Genomic DNA, 18977 nt, shown 5'->3' with positions numbered 1-18977 from the left:
CATCACAATCAGGAATCACACACAAAAAAAAGTGACACCCCCCAAAATTTCAATTACAAAATTAAGGAGTAAGAAAAACAAACAAGGAAGAGTTTGTACAATGACAGGAGGAAAAATTTAAAAAGCCTGGCCAGCAGGAATTATACTCTCTTTGTGGCCACCCCAATTACCCAACTTTATGAATGACAATGCCTATAGTTAATAAAAAAAAAATAAATAAATAAATAACCTGTTCTACTTCATTGAAACTTTCTTTTTGCACAGAGCTGGTATATACAGAGAAGGAATAATCTAGAAGCTTGGGTGGTAAGGATCACATTCTCATCGTGGCCATTCTAATTACCAAACTATGGGGTGGTTTTCATGAATGCAATGTTGACAGAACAAAATGATGCAACCTTACCAATAGGCACCTGTTGCTGGTCCCGGAGATTCCCATTTAATGACTCACCACTGACTCACACCTCTCCCACTTCCTTCCGCATTTTCTGGACTTCCTCTCCGTTTCTTACACATCTTTATGCACCTAATATGTGAAAAATACCTCCGAAACACATGAGTAATGGAATATATGAAAGAAAGAAAGGCAGAACGTACCTTCCCCCGTCTGACAGGCACTTTTACTTCAGGACTGTTTACTGGGTTAACTGATCAGGCATACCATATATGGCGGCCACCAACATCTAGATTAAATAACGCAGTTATGATATAGAAAGAAGTATTTAAAATGACAAATAAATATACTATGTGAAGTTTTGGTCGCTTGTATAATAAACCCCAAAGTAAAAAGGAAAACGACAGGACGTTAAGGGAAACTATAGGTAACTGGTAACTTAAAATGTAGTTGCCATGTATCCTAGGATACTGGGTGAATAACCTGCCACAGGCTCAGTCCTAATTATCACCGTATTTTAGCGTCTCATGGCGTGTGTCATCACCTTTACCTTTATCTTTCGCAATACCATAGACATTTCTCCGTTTTTTGTTATACAAATCTCGGCTAATTTTACCATAGCAGCAATGTTTCTTCTCAGCTTCGGGATGTTTAGTTATACACCCAGAATGGTTGATTGTTTTCAATACATTTACAAACACTTGTGAGATTTTGTGGGAAGATTACATAAATTACACAATAATAAAAAAAATCTTTGTGATTTCAGATTGTTTATCTTAAGCAGCAGGTTGAGAAGGAATATCACTCCAGTATGGCGAGTCTACGCCGAACATCTCGTTTGTATTCCAAAATAAGCCCACTGCTGCAAGGGACACGAGCCGTTACTCAGGTATACTACACTGTGTGTCATTGTAATGTTTGCCAGTATATAACATACACGATATATGCTGCAAGTTACTCGTTTTAAGTATTTTGTGTTGGTGCCGTCTGCTAACTTGACAATTACTTTGAAGAATAATATTTGCCCGTTAGTGGCACAGCTGAGGTGAGCCTCCGTTGAGACGCTGTTAATAATCTCTCGCCCTTTGAATGACTTGTATGTGGGTGTTGTGGTGGGAGGTGGGGTATCATGGTGTTGGTGGTTCATCCGGCAGTGTGCTGAACATTTAATCTAGTTTCCTTTTGAAGTTTTCCAGTGGCACATTGGCGAAGTCGCATATATTTCAGGGTAGACAGTCGAAGAGGCGTGTCCCATGGTGTGTGAAAGTATTGTGCATGAGGGAGCGTAGGTGTTGTGGGAAAAGCAAAGCAAATTTAAATGTGTACTATTGCACAACACATGCCATGCAGTGTTATCAGTCAGGCCACTGGGAAGTCTTAGAGGGTAAGACGAGCGGACTTGCACATCTAACCCTGGAATTTTGAAGTTGTTAAGGCTACCCAGAATTATTCTTTGACACAGACCCTTTCATTGTTTCATAATTTCTGAAAACCCAGAGTTTTTGGTATATTGAAGTTTTGGAGTCACACTGCTTACTTTGATTGGTTGGGTTAGGTCTGATCAGTTAGCATAGTTAGGTGAGACTGCAGTAGCTGGGGAAGGATCAATTAATTTAGAGTAACCCTCGAGATAACTTTGGCATTCTCGTGTTAGTGAGTTTTTTGCCTGTATGATATGGATTTATATGTAGGCTAATTTGGAGTGTTCATTTCCAGGTACAGGTTTGTTGAAGGAAGGATAGTTTTCAGTTTGACATTACCATACTCTTCAGCATCCATTTGTGGTCATAGCTATCATCAGTATATGTACAGTATTTAACAGAAGTGTTGTATCTTGGGCTGAGGTACATAAACAAACATTTGATAATTTCCCTGTCGTGTTCATGATTTTTTTCTTTTTTAAAGGAAGAACAAGGAAATGAGAATGTTCAGTAGACCAGTATATTCCTGTGTGTAGTTCATCCTGTAGAAACAAATCTCGGTTACGACAAGGAACTGATTGTAACTGTCTCAGAATTCCACCCTTGTTTATTAAGTATGGTATATCCTTTAATGATGGTCAGTGTTTCAGTGCTCTATTTCACGTTTTATTTATTTATTTTTTTTCTGATTGCTTCCCAAGTTGACATATACCAGAGGGGCATCACGAGAGTTAATAGGAGCTTTGTTTTATCATTTTTTATTAAGGTAGATAGATAGATAGTTGTTTGTTACATGTTGTTAATGTCAGATATTGCTTGGTGAAAATGCTGGACAGCCTTTGTTTATACAGTATTGTATTGTACTATAAAATGTATACAGTGCAGATATTTTTATCTTTTCAGGCACCAAATGTCACCCAGAGGAGAACATTCACTGCAGTAAGTAAATTTTCACCATCACACTGTACACAGGTAGCTATTGCTTTATGTTGCCATTCATTGGATCACCTACTCAATGGACGTCCTGTTGTCCCCAAGTTAATAGTGTATGATAATTGCACCTAATTTACTTAAAGTATTCTATCTAAATGAGTCTCCAGATTTTCTTTTTTTTTTTAAGCTATTGCCAGACAGTTTTATTCTGCATGATGAAGGGGGTGAAAACAGTCACCATGAGTTTTTTCCTTTATTATAAGTGACCTCCCCTAATTTCAGTAACACAGTCTGGTGGTAAAAGATGAGTCAGTACCTTACTAATGAGTTCAGGTTTCCCAGTCACTTCTTGTTTCTATATTAATACTTTTTTATGATGGCGTTGTTATTTTTTACATGGTGTAGTAAGCTGACTTTTCTTCTGCAGTCTCAGCCATTCCCAGTGGCTCAGTATGGGGGTCGCTTCACCGTCACAATGGTCCCAGGCGACGGCATCGGTCCAGAGCTGATGGGATACGTGCGCAACATTTTCAGGTGCCGTACATTATGTAAACTCCATATGCCAGATATTGTTACAGAATACATGTGCAGTATATATACTGCCCAGTGTAGTAAGTGGTTTCCTGTACACCAGCAAACCATTTACTATGCTGGGTGGTAACCATATAACCAATTTATGGCCCCTGGTGATTTAGTGGATAATTAAGGCACTCCATTCGGATTGAGCCAGTGAAGGTTTATATCCAAGGGGTGGTTGGGGTTTATTGCTCACGTAATGCTACTCAGGGATGAGTGAGGCTGGTCACTCTCATCTTAAATGTCAGGACCAACTTGCCTAGCCCCGGGCTTCTATGCTCCGCATGGGGCAACACAGGATTAGATGATGAATTAGTGAATGAATTGTGTATCATTATTGTTATTATTGATACCAGTATTATTATTAATGTTGTTATACGATACTGTACCATATTATTGAAGATATGAGGGATTCCTTTACCCATTTCACTTGGCGCACTCTTGTTTTCCCATTGTTGTACTTTCTTTTTCCATGTTTCTGGATCCTGCCTGTTGTGTGGTTGGAAAAATAGGTCAAGATGAATGATGATGGTGACGGTGATGTAATTTTCCAGATATGCAGGTGTGCCAGTAGACTTTGAGGAGATTCAGATCACAAAGGACTCCACAGAGGAGGAGTTTGCCAATGCAGTCATTTGCATCAAGAGGAATGGTGTTGCCCTGAAGGGTTGGTTTATGTGTCGCTTTGTAGTTACCTGTATTTTCATTTGTTCTGAAAGCATGTGAGTTTTTATAATACCTGGTGGTGTGTGCTCCATACCTTCTAACTTTCTCTCTGGACTCCATTCTCTCAGTCACCATTCGAGATTCATGGAAGGTCATTGTGAAATTTACAAGTAAGTATGAACATACTGTGTGACATAGATTACCAGTTTATTAATCGGAAGAAAATGATCGTATCCAATTAGAGGCAGCTGCCAGGTGAAGGTATAAACCTGTGGAGTATTGTTAGTTAAGGTGGCATTTAGAAGCTGGTTGGGGTAACTAACCAACCAGTTGACATATGATAGCTTGGATTGAGATATACATGGCTGTATGATGCCCAAATGTCCATAGAAAATTAAAATGGAATATATGAACACTAAGGATAATATAATGTACCTAACAAACTATGGTAACTCTGTAAGGGACTTGGGTTTGAAGATTAAGTGAACTATTGAACACTGGATGTAACAAACTTTTGGATTTAACAACCCACTGTGACTTCCCCAATTGAAATGCTGCAGGTCATTATATAGAAGGTTTACTGATATCGTACAGGTACTTACATTCTGTTACATCTTATCTTTGTCTTTTCAGGCAGTATTGAATCCAAATATGGAGACATGGATGGATGTTCCCGGAATGCTGAGCTGCGTACACAACTGGACCTGTTTGCCAACGTCTTGCACTGTCACTCATACCCAGCTGTACGATCACGCTACTCAGATGTTGATATTGTGATCATTAGAGAAAATACTGAGGGAGAGTACTCGATGATGGAGCATGAGGTACGTGGAAGTAGAGGTGCTGGCTATATTAGTAAGATTGCCTATGTTAAGTGTATAAGCTAGCCTCTGCTTTGTTATGGTTATTTATGAAACACATGTAGCTGTTTGTTTAGTGTGAATGCCTGCATCCCATATTACAGATGTAGTCAGCAACAATACCGGTACTAAAAGAAAAACAATTGTTCTATCATCTTTACATGCTTAGAAAATTAGTTAAAATTGGAGGGTGGCCAGCACCTGTATGTTTTCAGTTTTACCACTGTGGTCCTGACAGATTTGTGAGAGGCCATTGTCTGCAGAGAAGGAATGAGAGAGTTGGCATGGTGTCATCTGAAACAAGTAGTTCTTCAAATATGTTGCTGATGTATTCCAGAGCATCACAAATTTTTCCTTACACTTAGTTTTGTAAATCAGGTAATAGACATATCAGTTTTATAGGCAACAATAGAACTGTAATGGGCAATTGGGCTAACTGAGCTTACATTAGACTTTGGTAATACAGGGAATCCTCATTATAGGTTAATTAAGGAAGATGTGCCATGATGTAGCAAAGTTTTTCGTACACCTGGTACTGTAAGAGAGCAGTGAAACTTTCATTTACCCTTTTTTTTTCGGTCTCTTGTTGTGGGTTTGATATCAGTAATGAATATCAGAAAGGTGAGTAGTAATGAGGAATTTCTGTACAGTATTCTTGTGACATACCAAAAGAGAGTGTCACAGTATATTGTTGAGAGAGAAGGAAGAGGCAGAGAAAGAGGAGCGTTTGAGAGAGAGAGAGAGAGAGAGGTCTGTGAGAAAAAAGTATCCTGTTTGGGGGTTCCTGGGAGGGAACAAGGCACTGGAGGTGATGATGTTCGTGATAATTAATGTTGCAGAATGTGAAGGGTGTGATCGAGAGCCTGAAGATCATCACCCGTCGAGGTTCTGAGCGACTGGCACGCTATGCATTCGAGTATGCTGTGAGGCATGGGCGTAAGAAGGTCACAGCTGTCCATAAGGCCAACATCATGTAAGTCTCCATTTTTAGGGTTTGAATTTCAATTGTTGATAGACTGGGCCTCGTCATAGTTAAGTTGGAGTAGGACATTAGTATGCTAATGCAAGTTGTCCATCTGTGTGGTTTGGGATTAAAGCAGGTATGAGAAAAGTTCTGTTCCATTGGGCCACATTCTTGGTATAACCTTTTTCACTATTGGGTGCATCATGTCTAGTACTGAGAAACACACTGCCCAGAATTTGACCTCATGGAGCAGATGTTCTTATTTGAACTTTTGCCTGCATGACTGGACATTTTGCATCAGAATGTGTCTGATTTTTACCTCAATATGACAAGGCCCTACATTTGATTTGAACAGTAGTTTGATTAGCAAGTCTCATTCTTATGCTAATGGACTGTTGATTTTCAAGCCTTCCAGTGCAACTTATGGTGTTGTGACTGTATTCTTCACAATGTCAGTCAGTCCATATGAGGTCTGCAGTAGGAATGGACCTTTGCTTCAGAGGGAGAATGATAGCTAGACTTAAACTGTTCTCAGGCTGGCTGAGTATGAAGTAAAGGGATTAATTCTGTTTTACAGGAAGCTGTCGGATGGCCTGTTCCTTGAGACATGTCGCAATGTTGCCGAGGAGTACCCAGACATTGAGTTCAGTGACATGATCATTGACAACACATGCATGCAGTTGGTCGCTCGACCGCAGCAGTTTGACGTTATGGTGATGCCAAACCTGTATGGCAATGTGGTCTCCAATGTGATCTGTGGTCTGGTGGGAGGACCTGGGTTGTTGTCGGGCAGGAACTATGGAGATCATGTGAGTATTGGCCCTTGTGGATTTTTTTTTTTCTCTCTCTCTCTCTCTCCATGTAAAAAGAAGAATTATTATTGGTAGTTGGAAAAGACTACAGTTTGAGTATGTAGAAAAGAAACAACATTTTACCATATGAAAGACCATAGTTTGAGAATACAGAAAATGAACTGCTGCCATACCCTGACATATTAATGGTACGTTTGCAGTATGCAGTGTTCGAGCCGGGAACACGCAACACTGGTACCTCAGTGGCCGGCCTCAACGTTGCCAACCCAGTGGCTATGCTGAATGCAGGCTGTGACATGCTGGAGCATCTTGGACTTAACTCACACTCAGAACTAATAAGAAATGCCATCAACAAGACACTCAATGTTGACATGATTCACACTGCAGGTTGGCCTTTGTTTTTTTTTTTTTTCCCCAGTTGTTAGAATATAGCATGTACAGTTAGAGAAACAGCTTTTCCAGTTTCGTCTGAAGAAAATTTACATCCATTCATCCATCATCCAATCCTACATTGCCCCATGAGGAGCGTAGGAGCCCGGGGCTAGGCAGTTTGGTACCGACATTTAAGATGAGAGTGAAGAAAATTTACAACCGTTGAAATACAATAAAATCCCTGTCTCTACTAGTGCTTGGTTCAAATGGTTCAACTTTTCTGCTATGTATTCATCAGGCTTTGGGAAGATACTTATTCTCACTCTGTCCACTCAGGGACAAATGTGTGGCTACAATTCCACAGTACTTTCTTCATACTAAAGGCATGTCCATTACTTCTTGATGCATTATGTCAAGGAGAATAATATGTTGGCAGAGAAACATACCCAACCTTTCTCTATCTTGGGATTTTAATCAGCAGAGAAAAGTAAGAAATAGAAAGGCATGCCCATCTTTTGCTTTCCAGATTCTTCATATCTGATAGACATGCTTTTTCAGTCAGGAAAAATGCTTATACTAAGCTTCTCTAAGCTTAGGAATATCAGCCAGCAGAGGGAAGTGTGATATCGATGTGAAATATTAGGCAAATATTTGTTCCCAACTGTGCACATTTCTTAGTCCTCAGCCTAGGCCATTAATTTCTTTTAAATTGAAGTCCATTTCTCTTAGTTCCTGCTGTTTTTGTTTTTTATTACACCATTTCATTTGACATCTTTGATATTTTCTAAGTCAGTTTCTCATCGCTTTTCCTGTTGTTGTGCTTAATGCCACTGTTTCTTTCCATATCATTTATTGTTTTCAAGTCGGGTTCTCATCCTTTCTCCACTTGTTTTCCCCAGATCTTGGTGGGCAAGCAACGAGCTTGGATGTTGTGCAGAATATAATCAAGGAGCTACAAGCCAGTACAAAGGACCGCCATTGGTAACCTCTTCCTTTCCCCTCCAGCCCTCTCCTCATTGCACCCTAAGCTTGCCCTGCACCTACCAAGCTTGTAAGTTAGCAGACGGAAAGCTTTACAGTTGCGTTTCAGTCATCTTAGTCGGTTAGTGGGTTTAATGTATGATATTTAGATTCACCGTACGATATCAGACCTGAAGAATTACTGATCACTGGTCATTGCTTTAGTTTTGCTTGTAGTCATTTACTAATTCAGCCTGGGGATGTCTTTTGTTGCTTATTCTTGCTATCTCCTCACCATTTTATTCAGCTGAGAAATTTTTTGAACTGGAGGGGTTAGATATAACATTGACAAACCCCCCCCCCAGTACAAAACACCTTTCCTAAGTTGATTATAATTATCTGGTAGCAGCAAGAATGAACAAAAAAGGACATTACTTGATGTGTAGGGGTTAATACTGATTATAGATAATTTGCCAAAACAATGCCAACCAAGGAAAGCTTTCGTCGCTTAGCTTAAGGCTATGTGAAATCTAACTTACGTGCCATAGTACAAGTACTGCCTTCCCTTCATTTTAAACATGATTTAGACTGATGTTGGGACCTCTGTAGATGGATTTTTAGCTGAGTTTCTGTTTAGACAACATGCTCTTGATTTTGAACCCTTTACTACAATGATGTTTTTTGCCTTTTTGTTCCTGCTACAGTCAGGCATTTTTATTCTGTTGAACAAAATTTGGCCCAAGCAAAAATAGTGGTAGTTTCAATCCTAGAGTCATTTAGGTCACTTAGAATGGGAGTCCAAGGGAGTGCAGGCTGAAGTTGCCTTCATCCTTCAGTGCACCATCATATTTCAGGGGAAAGAAAGTTGAGGGACATTACTATAACTGGGCAGCTTCACTGCCTGAATATATTGGTGCTGCCATATGAAGGTATCCATGTGCAGCAACTGTAGCAACAATAAAAGACATCATTGCACTGAAAGGGTTTATTTGGTTCTTTCAGGATTTCGAGGTGTCCTCATTTCTTCTCTATTTATCGGATGGCCAGCATCTTTATTAGAGTAGCATCAGCATGTCTATAGCAAACATTTTTTTTTTGTTTTTAAGCTATGTACTTGCTGATAAATCTTTATTATTTTCAGATTTCCTTCATTTGTTTGTATGTATTGACTCATGATCCTGATAGAAATTAGCTTTAAATGAGTACTGTATACTGTACACACACACACACACACACACACACACACACACACAAGAAAAAGTAAGCTAATACTGGGTCTCGCATACATGCATCACAAAAACAAAACACGAGCAATCTGAGATTGCAAACCTTTGCCAAGGCAGAGTGTGTGGTAGATCTAATGGAGATGTTTTCTTGTAATTTTTATGTAAGCATTGTAGGCATTATTTATCGAGTTAGAAGCAGAAATGTTGAAATTGCCACTATCCCACAATGGTAGAGAATCTTTTAAAAAATTCCTGTATCCAGGTGTTGATTTGCATCACCACCAAAATATAATGGACTGTTCCTTTGGCCATACCCTGCCCCTCCAAAAAATTTTAGCAAAATCCATTCATAACTTTTTGAGTAAGCCCGCTAACAGACAAATAAACCAACATCAGCAAAAGCATAGCCTCCTTGGCAGAAGTAATCAAGAACACTAGTTGAGCACCTTGTAATGTGCTAATAGTATTGTCGAACATATATAAAAGTATATTTTTGGTATCCTGAATGTATGTGCTGTGGGTCGTAGAAGTATCAGTGCACAATATGCATGAAACATTTGGGACCACAGAATGAAGGTCACTGAAATATTAATGTCCGACCTACCTCACGTTGCTATCCCGCATATCAGGAGGTGTCATATATTGCCAACTAGCAATATGCTTTCGCAAACATATAGCAGATGTCATGTTTATATGAAGAGACATTGTTCCTACACAATGAGACGTTGGTAAACATCAGCAGTTGATCAGATGTTTTTGGTAGGCATCGGACATCCTGTGAACCAACACTTTTGTGACCCATAGTGCATACATTCTGTATGTAAAGATATCTTTGGTATGTATGGTTGGGTCTGCATGAAAGTATTTTAGTTTGACATTATTTTGAAGATAGTGAATGAGTATTCTGAGGTCCTAATGAAAAATCGCTTGCACATATTATCCAAATTAGAGATGTCTTACAACCGTTATCTGTAGGTGAAGCAAAATCAAAATACAGACATATATGATACCTGACTTTATTAACTTATTGCACTTCTTTGAAAGCAGGCATTTGTTAATAGAAACACACAAGTTGCAGTGAAAAAATGCTAATTAAATGCAGTAGTTTAGGGTTATAAAAATAACCTATTAACTAGATACTGTTAATATCATTACCCACTTCCCCAACCATATTATATCATCATCATCATCTGGAGACCTCCTTTCCCACCCTAGGGCAGGGTGAGGAGTAGCAATGCCCAGACAGCCCAAGTTTGCCCAGTTCAGTGGGCCATGCTTTCATTCACTCATCATTCAAGCCCCCTGAATCCTATCTCAATATGATACATTGAAAACTTTCACCACATTCTGTAGTTTCACATAAATGTACCCAATAGAGTCAGTATATATTTCTGATGATAATATCAATATCATCACCAGCCTAGCTGCTCTGAATTTGCATTGTGATGCATTGCCATCTGCAAATTACAGGCATTACATGATATTACAGTACAGTAGTAACAGTAGTCAAAAGTCTATAATTAATGTTAATATCATTACCCTTCTAGTAGTGTAACAGTAGATGCATGAAGGTTGTGCATGACTTAAGGCTTAGTTGTATTGTGGCAGGTGTAGAGATAGTATAGTAGTTCCTTCTTAGAGTTGTATGTTACTGAATGGTCTTGCCTTTGACTGTATTATATCTGCAGTTCAATGTTTCTTCCTTCTTTACTCTTGTACTAGATACCAAAAATTTGTAATGTGATGAAACTGTCAGTATTTTGTCATGTTTGCTTTCAGTTCATAAACAGTGCTTACTGGCACTATTGTTATTTCCTGTTGAATTTTGCAGTTCACTGTAAATTAGAGATTGTTTAATTACATTTTCAGTTTACCTGGCATTTCCCATAGTATTCAGTGCCATGTTTGCTTAAATCGGTGGTTTAATATATTGTCTTTGATTCTTAGGTATGGTACTGGGATTAGTACTGCGAAGTAATTTTAACATTGCTTATGAGTGTGTGTAAAGCTATATTTTTAGTTTTATTAATAATTATATGAATCATTGCGTGTGGGTATAATCTTGTGGGAAGGTACGAAAAGTAACTGAAGCCTTGCCTTGGGCAGAAAAGGAAACCATGCTGCAAAACACTGGAAGAGCTGAAGGGCAAGTTTTTGAGAGCATCATACAGTTTACAATAGCTAATGTGTTTCCTTAGCATTCATAGACCTTTTGTAACAGTTTCCTCCACCCACTCATTTTGCAGCAGCTTATTTCCTTGCAACTAATTCCCAAGCACTGGCTTCATGTAACAGCTTCCTCAGTCCACTCATCTTGCAGCACTTCATAGTCTTGCAGATCATTCTTATATACTCCTTCCTCCACCCCATCCCCATCCCACTTTGCTGGCTCCGCTCCTTCTGCTGGGTCATCAGGACTCGTTACCCTCCACCACACGCCTCCCATGTTGTATTTTGACTCTCCCTCTGGAATTATTAGGGTAAAAAGGGTTGTTGTTGTTTTTGTGGTGGCCGAGGCTCAGTAGAACATGAACCGTGTGGACTTAAGGCTCAAGTTGCCCTTCTTCTGTCCACCATCCTTCTTTCGTGGGACTGGGAGGGAGTTGAGGGACATTCAAATAGGCAGGCTGTAGAGCCATCCAGTTATATTAGTGCTACCACAAGGAGGCATCCCTCTCCAGCACCGGAGAGAGAAGTAGTCTACCTTTAAAAATGTTATTTTACCAGGAGAATGATTTTATTATACTAGACTAGGAAATGCTTTAAGGTATCTTCTGGTATAGAGGATAACATCAGGTAAATTAGAGTAGAAGGAAGCTGAACAGTGTTGTTATTATTTCTTTTTTAAGTTCAGATGATATGTTAAAACTTGGTATTTATGTCTGTTATTGATATTTCTTTCTTTTTAAGTTTAGATGATATATTAAAACTGGTTATTTATGTCTGTATAGGACTTGACCGGTATTGTAGTTATACATACAAGCTTCTTGTGTACCAATACTTAAAGTGGCTCTCTACTATACATGAGTGATTTGGGAAACCTTACCAGCCAGTCCCATGTTACCTTCTTTGTGGAGTAGGGCTCTGAAGCTAGGCTGTAGTAACTTAGAAAAAATTTTATGTGATAGAAAAACCAAACCACCATTAAAATTTGAATTGTTACCTAAATATGTATTGAAAGAGAAGGAGGGGGAGACTGAGGATGAAGTGGAGGGATAGGGTGGAAAGGTATATGAGTAAGGGAGGGCTTTCTGATTGCAAAGAACAGGGTGACATGGAAGGAATTAGTTCATAGCAACCCCTTCCAGGATTAAGGCATCTGGCTATAGAATCATAGGGTAAATGAACTGCATAGACAGACAGTTTCATAGAGGAGTTGCTTCCTGTGGGGCATAAAGTATATTTGAATATACAAACCTGATTTTATTGATCTGTTGTTTGAAGTTACAACAGGTTCTTCATCTAGTTGCCACACTTCAGTCTCTTCTTCAGCAATGCTCGTTTGTCCTGCATCCCACACCCTCCTCTTGGTGTGGTCTTGAGAAGGGAATGGGAAAGTGTTTTGGGGTAGGAATATGTTTTGGTGATAGTTTACTTTTGGTGTATGATGGAGGGAGGTGAACTTCGTATGGTCATGAGGTAGTGACAGGAGATCATTAATAGATGAGGCTTGGTGGCTGTAGAGTGTTGAAAATGCTTGGTGGTTAGAGTGTGTGAGATATTTTTGTCGGAAAAGAGAATTAACTCTGTGTCTGGATGTGGATGAAATGCGACGTTGAAGAAGGGTCTGTATGTATTGTTGTTTTAGGAGAGGCAGATGTTGATGATGAATGGAGGTTTGGTCATGGACTGAGGAGATGGAGTGTGCAAGAGATAAGAAAGAGAAGTGTAAAATGAGGGAGAAGAGAGGGGAGAATATGTGTTGGTGGTATCCCTGCATTTCTTGAGATCTGAAAAGATGGAAAGATAAGGAAAGTGGATTACTTAATTCACTATTAATAATTGATACCAATACTTATTTGGGAGTTTATGTATCTTGAAGATTATATGGAGAGAGAGAGAGAGAGCATGCATCTTTGTGTGTGTGTGTGTGTTTTAACCCGAGACGTCCCATCGACGTATGAGGACGTTACAACGTTTTGTCACAGCTAGATCCATCGACGTACCAGTACATCGCGCAATTGCAAGGTTCATACTTTGCACAATTTTCAATTTTCATGCGTGGTTTTTGGTACGTATACATGGGACACCATCCTCTACAAGATGCCAGGCAGGGACAATGCCTTACCCTGCATAACCTCCCCCCCCCCTGCACACCATTGTCTCAGCAATTCACCTGTTACCAGTGACCTGGCCAATAAAGACATTCAGGGCCAGAGTGATTCCCCAATCGATGACAATGTGGAGGACAAAGTTTACGTAGTATTAGAGGAAGAAACAGAAATGATGATCAGGTAATGTCACCAAAAAAGGTCAGGTATGTTGATGTGTTAGTGAGTGAAACAATGCTTATATTGCCTATATTATTGTATGAAAACCAATATACTCTCGTACTACATATAAAATCGTACCAAATAAATAAATAAATAAATATCGTTTTTGAGTGGTGTGGAATAGTTACCCTCCCATATACTGTAACTCGTTTTCTTTGGAGCCAGCATGATCGAAAACCCAGTAAGGTAAGGAGTACTGCTACCTGTATCGAGTATTTTAAACCTCAGGTGAGCGATGTTTCTCACCAAAAGCGGAGGTTTGAGCTTTTTTTTTTTTTTTTCCAAAATTGGTCGCGATTGGGGAGAGTCAGTGGTGGAAAATCGGTCGGGACGGGGCGACTTAGGTTACTACATTTAGTTATCAAAACCGTTTTTTATATCTTTATGTGCTCTTTATTATTCTGTAGGAGTTGTCTTTCTGTTAGTCCCTCTCATCTGTACATTCACTGCTCCTTAAGCCTTTCACATTCTCACCTGTCTTAACTCTGTCTCCCTCCTTATTTAGTACCTCCACATCTGTCTCCCACTCTCCATCCACTTCTGTTGACGCTTTCTCCCTCTTTTCAGTCCACTCCCAACTCCCATTCTCGCTCTCTTCATCTATCCATCCTTCTTTTTCCATTCTTCCTCCCACAGTCAATCGTCTCCCACGCCTGGTCTCCATCCATCCTTCCCCTCCCAGTCTCCCTCCATCCGTCCACCTGTTCCTCCATCCCCTCCCTCCTTCCCTCCATCCATCCAACTTACTTCACTTCCTCACTAAATCTCCTCTGATCTTTGCATAAAATTTTCACCCACTCACGCTTTTCATCGTTTCAATACATACTTTCCTGTTCTTCCTCCCTCCCTCCCTCCCTCTCATTTCTTCCCGCTTTCGCCTCTCCCTCGTCAGTATCATCCTTCCCAGTCCGCCCTTCTCTCAGTCACTTCCATCCTTTTCTCTTTAGTTTCTCTTTCCCTCCCATACTCCGTCACTTTTATATCCCTGCTCCCATATCCCATTCGTGCACCCTTTCATTTCTTCACTTCTTTTCATTCCCTTTTTCTGTCATTCTCTCTTCACACACCCTTTTCCATCCCGGTCTTTCCCTTGCCGCCTCTCTCCCTAGCTTCTCATTTTTCGTTTACACTTTTATCAGCTTTTGTGTTTCCATCCAACCTGTCCTGATCCATCTTACCCATGCTTCTTTCAGTACACGTCTTCATCTGCACAAAGTGAAACTAGTATTCAGCGTTGCTTAGGTAGAATAAGTAAGTCGCCGTCTGAAATCAAAACTATTATATCTGCATTTTGAAGTGGTTAATATATTAATAAGTTACATGTTGGGATGAAGGCACAAGTCGTCTGAGATGTTACTTGAGATATCATGTGTCAGCGAGAGGGCATTGTTTACTTAAGCCAGTCACGCCCTTGTTTGATTTTAGTTCATCTCTTCTTATCATTATCTCTTTTGAATTTGCAGCAGTTTCTGCGTTAGGTTTCCAGTGTCTTAATTCGAAGTATTACGTAGCAAAATGTCCATATACTCAAGTTCTTAAAATTGCGGTCATAGGGTTTAAGTGACAGCTGCGAGGGTCAAAGTTTTGTCACAAGTTTTAGTCAGTTTGCGAAATGGAGCGATGGTGAGCGTATGCGTATCCGTGCTTAGTTTGCGTTACCTCTTCGTTGCATTCGTAGATTAGAGGCGATTTCCATGTAATTTGTTGAGGCTGGGTTTGGATGTTGTTGCTTAGGTGGTGATTTGGTATGCAGTTGGGTTCGCGGCCGCCATACCCACCCCTGCTTCCTTCACTGCCAGCATGGTGACTGGTTGTGGAAGAAATTGTGGTATTTGCGGTGGTGGTGGTAGCTAGCAACCTCTCCGCACGCTGGTCGCTCCTCCCACACCCTCAAGATTATTTATCAAAATTCTTGATCGTAATCCCATCTTAAATGTCAGGACCAACTTGCCTAGCCCCGGGATCCTACGGTCCTCGTGGGGCAACGTAGGATTGGATGATGGATGGAATGGATGAAGTTGTGTATGAGATTCCTTGTGAATACTTCATTTTGTTTCTTATTTTTCCTTATGTCCCGACGGTTTTTCAAGGTTGTTCTGACATTGCCGTCCATTTATACTGGAAGTGTGTCTATAGAGAGAGAGAGAGAGAGAGAGAGAGAGCTGCGAACACTCCACCCAGACAGGAGTTAATGGTAAAAGGTGGGGGCATACACCACGAGGCGTTTAACACTGGTGCTCATATCTAACTTAGGCCTATGAGCCTGTAGCGGGCTTGCATCCAATAGCGAGGAATACAAGGCCACTGCATCATCCAGGTTGCCACAGGTGCTTCCTCTAGGTGTTACCTTAAGTACTCATTTACCTTCTAACCCGTAAAGGATGGATGGACACCCAAGTTGAGTGATGCCAGTTGCCTGCACCAGGATTTGAACCCAGGTGCTAACAGGCCAGCAGCTTCAGTCTCTGACGCAGGCCATGCAGCCATTGTGGCGGGTTTAAAACTTCTACGGGCATAGCACACAAATTTGCTAAGGTGCTCGATGAATACTGGCCTCTGACACAATCAAGAACTTTTGATTGGAAGAGCATAACCAAATGTGAAAATTGTGTCCATCCAAGTCAGGCCGAAACAGTTATGTCATAAATAGGCACAATTTCACCATGTGGGTAGAATTCCATATGAATGGATCATGGCATTTTTAAATCAATCCTGTAAAAGGTGACCACAATGAACTGTTTCTTGCCCCCAGCCTATCATGCATCCCTCTCTCCAAATCACTCCCCCCTCTCTCATGCTGTATCTGTCCTGCCCATTTGTGGTATAGCTATGATTTTGAACATGGGTTGGCAAAGGGATGGCCAAACCCACTTATGGGGTGGCCAAAGAACTCTTCAGTGGAGTCTGGAGGTAATCCTTCTAAAATTTGAGGTGGCCTGGCATATTTCAGGGTTGGCCAGGGCAGCTCTGGCCACCTCAATGACTCTGCCACTGATTCTACCACACTTTATCCTTCAGTGGAAGAAAAAGGTGATGATGATGATGATGACAGGTGTTGATTCTAAAGTTAAATATTTTGGCAGTAGCCACAGTACAATTTTGTGTACGTTTTTTTCTTCTAGCACAGTTGACCCATGTGAGACCCATTCATCTTGGACTTGATTGTCAGTATGTATGCAAATCAATATCAATCAGGTGGTAGTAGTGATGCTGTGCTCCCTGAGAGAAGCAGCTGTGGTATTCACCCAGGAGCCAAGCTGCCTTATATTCCCCTGCACCTTGTTGTGGAAGGAGTAAGAACTCCGCAACAATGACAGGTAGTATGAAAGAAAGCTAATGCACAGCTGCAGACATACGAGTAAACATTGCTTCACTTCACTTTAATAGGAAGACCTTGAACAGTAGCTGTTGAAACTCAGCAGTGTGATCTTTGAAGCCCAACAGACCTCAGAATAAAGTAGAAATTTCTTAATTAATCAACTGAGATGTCGATCAGTTTTATTGTCCACAGCTGTACATGGTGGTATGGAACTTTACAGTATTCGGAACATTAAGTCTTGATATGTTCCCGTAGTGTACTCCTAATATTTGAATATTTTCTTCAACAGGGATCCAGCATTACTGCAGTGATGGTGACAACAGGTAAAGTTGAAATCATGCCCTCATCCATCGAACATTAAATTTCCAGTGATGGCTAGTAGTGAAATATAATATGACTGGCAGTATGCATTGAATTTTATATTGAAATGGTCCATTAAATAATTTTGTATTGTTTATTATAAATGTTTTGTAATACATGTACAGTATATGCATTTTTAAAGAATTTTAGTTTGTACAGGTATGTTGACATACTTGTGAAGACTCCTTTCTACATGAACCTTACTTCAGCAGACATACCCACAGCTTGTACAACTTCAGGTGACTCACATTATGGTACTGATATATTGTTAGTTGGTACTGTTTGTTTATACTTCTAGAATAACTAGGTGAAAAGTAGAAAATCTATATTTACTGCAAAATATAGATAAATGTAGCAATGTACCTGTACTTTATTGTGCTTAGTGTCTTGACTTCACTACTGACATATACGCACTACTGACATATACGTCACAGATATACTAGACATCCTTGAACTGTAGCAAATTATAAAGGTTCAGCAATTCTGTGTAGAATATCATGTACATAGCCTTTGCTGCAATAAAACTATGCATGTGTAACCTGTACTCTGGTATTTCCAGGACATTTTATTAGCCAGTTTTGCAGCAATAACGTTTATTTTTTATTTTTATTTTTTTTTACAGTATGTCTAAATTAGTCACTGTAGGAACAGACATTCTTGGGAATAGCCAAGTTAGCCATTCCCCTTTCCCCATGCTGGTGAGGTACAAATGGGGAAGGGGAGCAGTGATGAATGTGACAACATTGTTTTAGTGGCACTTTCTGTCTATACAGTACAAGCATATGAAAGCTATGCAAGGCTTCTTAGGCCAGGGGAGCAATCGTCAAATCGGTTTTTGTAATTAACCTTTGCCTGACTGATTCATTGTAAGTAGTTTACCTCCCCTGAATCATTTTTATATACAGGATAATTTGTTCTTTATGAGGCTTTCAAACTGGTCCATGCAGACCTTCATTGTGCCTCATACGAGGTCTGCTGCTTAGCGGGGGTTAAAAGTTGAGGTGGGGGTGCTCACCATCCACTCACTTGATGTAGTGCTGCTTCCAGGTGATCATTCTTTCCTTCATTATTTTCTCTTCCTTCTGTCTATGGATGACTCAACACTGAGTGACAAGCCAAATGGTTTCCTGTACACAAGGAAACCAGTTACTATGCTGGGTGGTAACCATACAACCAAACTATGGCACCTGGTGGTTTAGTGGGTAATTAAGGTGCTCCAGCTGGATTGAACCTGTGTAAGTTTATAGCCAAGGGGTGGTTGTGGTTTATTGCTCACGTAATGCCACACAGGGATGAGTGAGGCTGGTCACTCTCATCTTCAATGTCAGTACCAACTTGCCTTTCTCTGGGCTCCTACACTCCTTATGGGGCAACACAGGTTTAGGTGATGGATGGATGAAGAAAAGTTTGGAGTATGGAGACAGGCTATGGCTTAATGAAATTTGTATTCAGTTTGAATCTTAACCATTCCTGCATCCAGCAGTCATGCAAAAACAAGTTATTTTAAATTTCGCAGTCATCCCTCTTTTCCAAGATGCCCATTACCAATATCCACATCAGTTGTTTGCCATGGTTTGGGCTGAAACCCAGACTAAGAGTGTGCACATCATGAACTGAGCAT

General features: G+C 40.2%; 2 protein-coding genes across 3 annotated transcripts; one reads left to right on the top strand and one right to left on the bottom strand.

The window, feature by feature from the left end:
• The first annotated feature begins 1197 nt into the window (after positions 1-1197).
• Positions 1198-17877, top strand: Idh3g (Isocitrate dehydrogenase (NAD(+)) 3 non-catalytic subunit gamma). Of its 2 annotated transcripts, none has more exons than XR_013899127.1 (10): positions 1198-1283; positions 2719-2754; positions 3176-3282; positions 3879-3991; positions 4624-4814; positions 5690-5823; positions 6392-6623; positions 6827-7013; positions 7898-8049; positions 17286-17877. XR_013899127.1 is itself a non-coding variant. In XM_080279880.1 (10 exons), the coding sequence occupies exons 1-10, from the start codon at positions 1206-1208 to the stop codon at positions 17305-17307; spliced, it is 1182 nt and encodes a 393-aa protein (XP_080136006.1). In that variant the 5' UTR covers positions 1198-1205; the 3' UTR covers positions 17308-17877. The 2 variants fall into 2 exon arrangements, 1 of the variants encoding a protein (XP_080136006.1); XM_080279880.1 differs by having other exon boundaries at positions 7898-7979.
• LOC145409336 (uncharacterized) lies at positions 10006-15440 on the bottom strand. Its single transcript, XM_080279838.1, has 3 exons — positions 15337-15440; positions 12602-12721; positions 10006-11650 (listed from the first exon to the last, which is right to left on the bottom strand). The coding sequence occupies exons 1-3, from the start codon at positions 15371-15373 to the stop codon at positions 11469-11471; spliced, it is 339 nt and encodes a 112-aa protein (XP_080135964.1). The 5' UTR covers positions 15374-15440; the 3' UTR covers positions 10006-11468.
• Positions 17878-18977: the final 1100 nt, after the last annotated feature.

Source organism: Coenobita brevimanus, chromosome 1 (assembly GCF_032717465.1).
Source record: "Coenobita brevimanus isolate Jiangsu-jjx chromosome 1, ASM3271746v2, whole genome shotgun sequence".
Taxonomy (NCBI): Eukaryota; Metazoa; Arthropoda; class Malacostraca; order Decapoda; family Coenobitidae; genus Coenobita; species Coenobita brevimanus.
Note: the sequence above shows the minus strand (reverse complement) of the source record. Positions and strands in the feature narration are given on the sequence as shown.

Coding starts and splice junctions, on each gene's coding strand:
- Idh3g (XM_080279880.1), top strand. CDS start 1,206: ATGGCGAGTCTACGCCGAACATCTCGTTTGTATTCCAAAATAAGCCCA. Junction 6,624..6,826: donor GCAGGAACTATGGAGATCAT/GTGAGTATTGGC, acceptor GTACGTTTGCAG/TATGCAGTGTTCGAGCCGGG. Junction 7,980..17,285: donor AGTACAAAGGACCGCCATTG/GTAACCTCTTCC, acceptor TTTCTTCAACAG/GGATCCAGCATTACTGCAGT.
- LOC145409336 (XM_080279838.1), bottom strand. CDS start 15,373: ATGGAAATCGCCTCTAATCTACGAATGCAACGAAGAG. Junction 12,722..15,336: donor TCTACGAATGCAACGAAGAG/GTAACGCAAACT, acceptor TCCCTTCTCAAG/ACCACACCAAGAGGAGGGTG. Junction 11,651..12,601: donor CAACAGATCAATAAAATCAG/GTTTGTATATTC, acceptor TAATAATTCCAG/AGGGAGAGTCAAAATACAAC.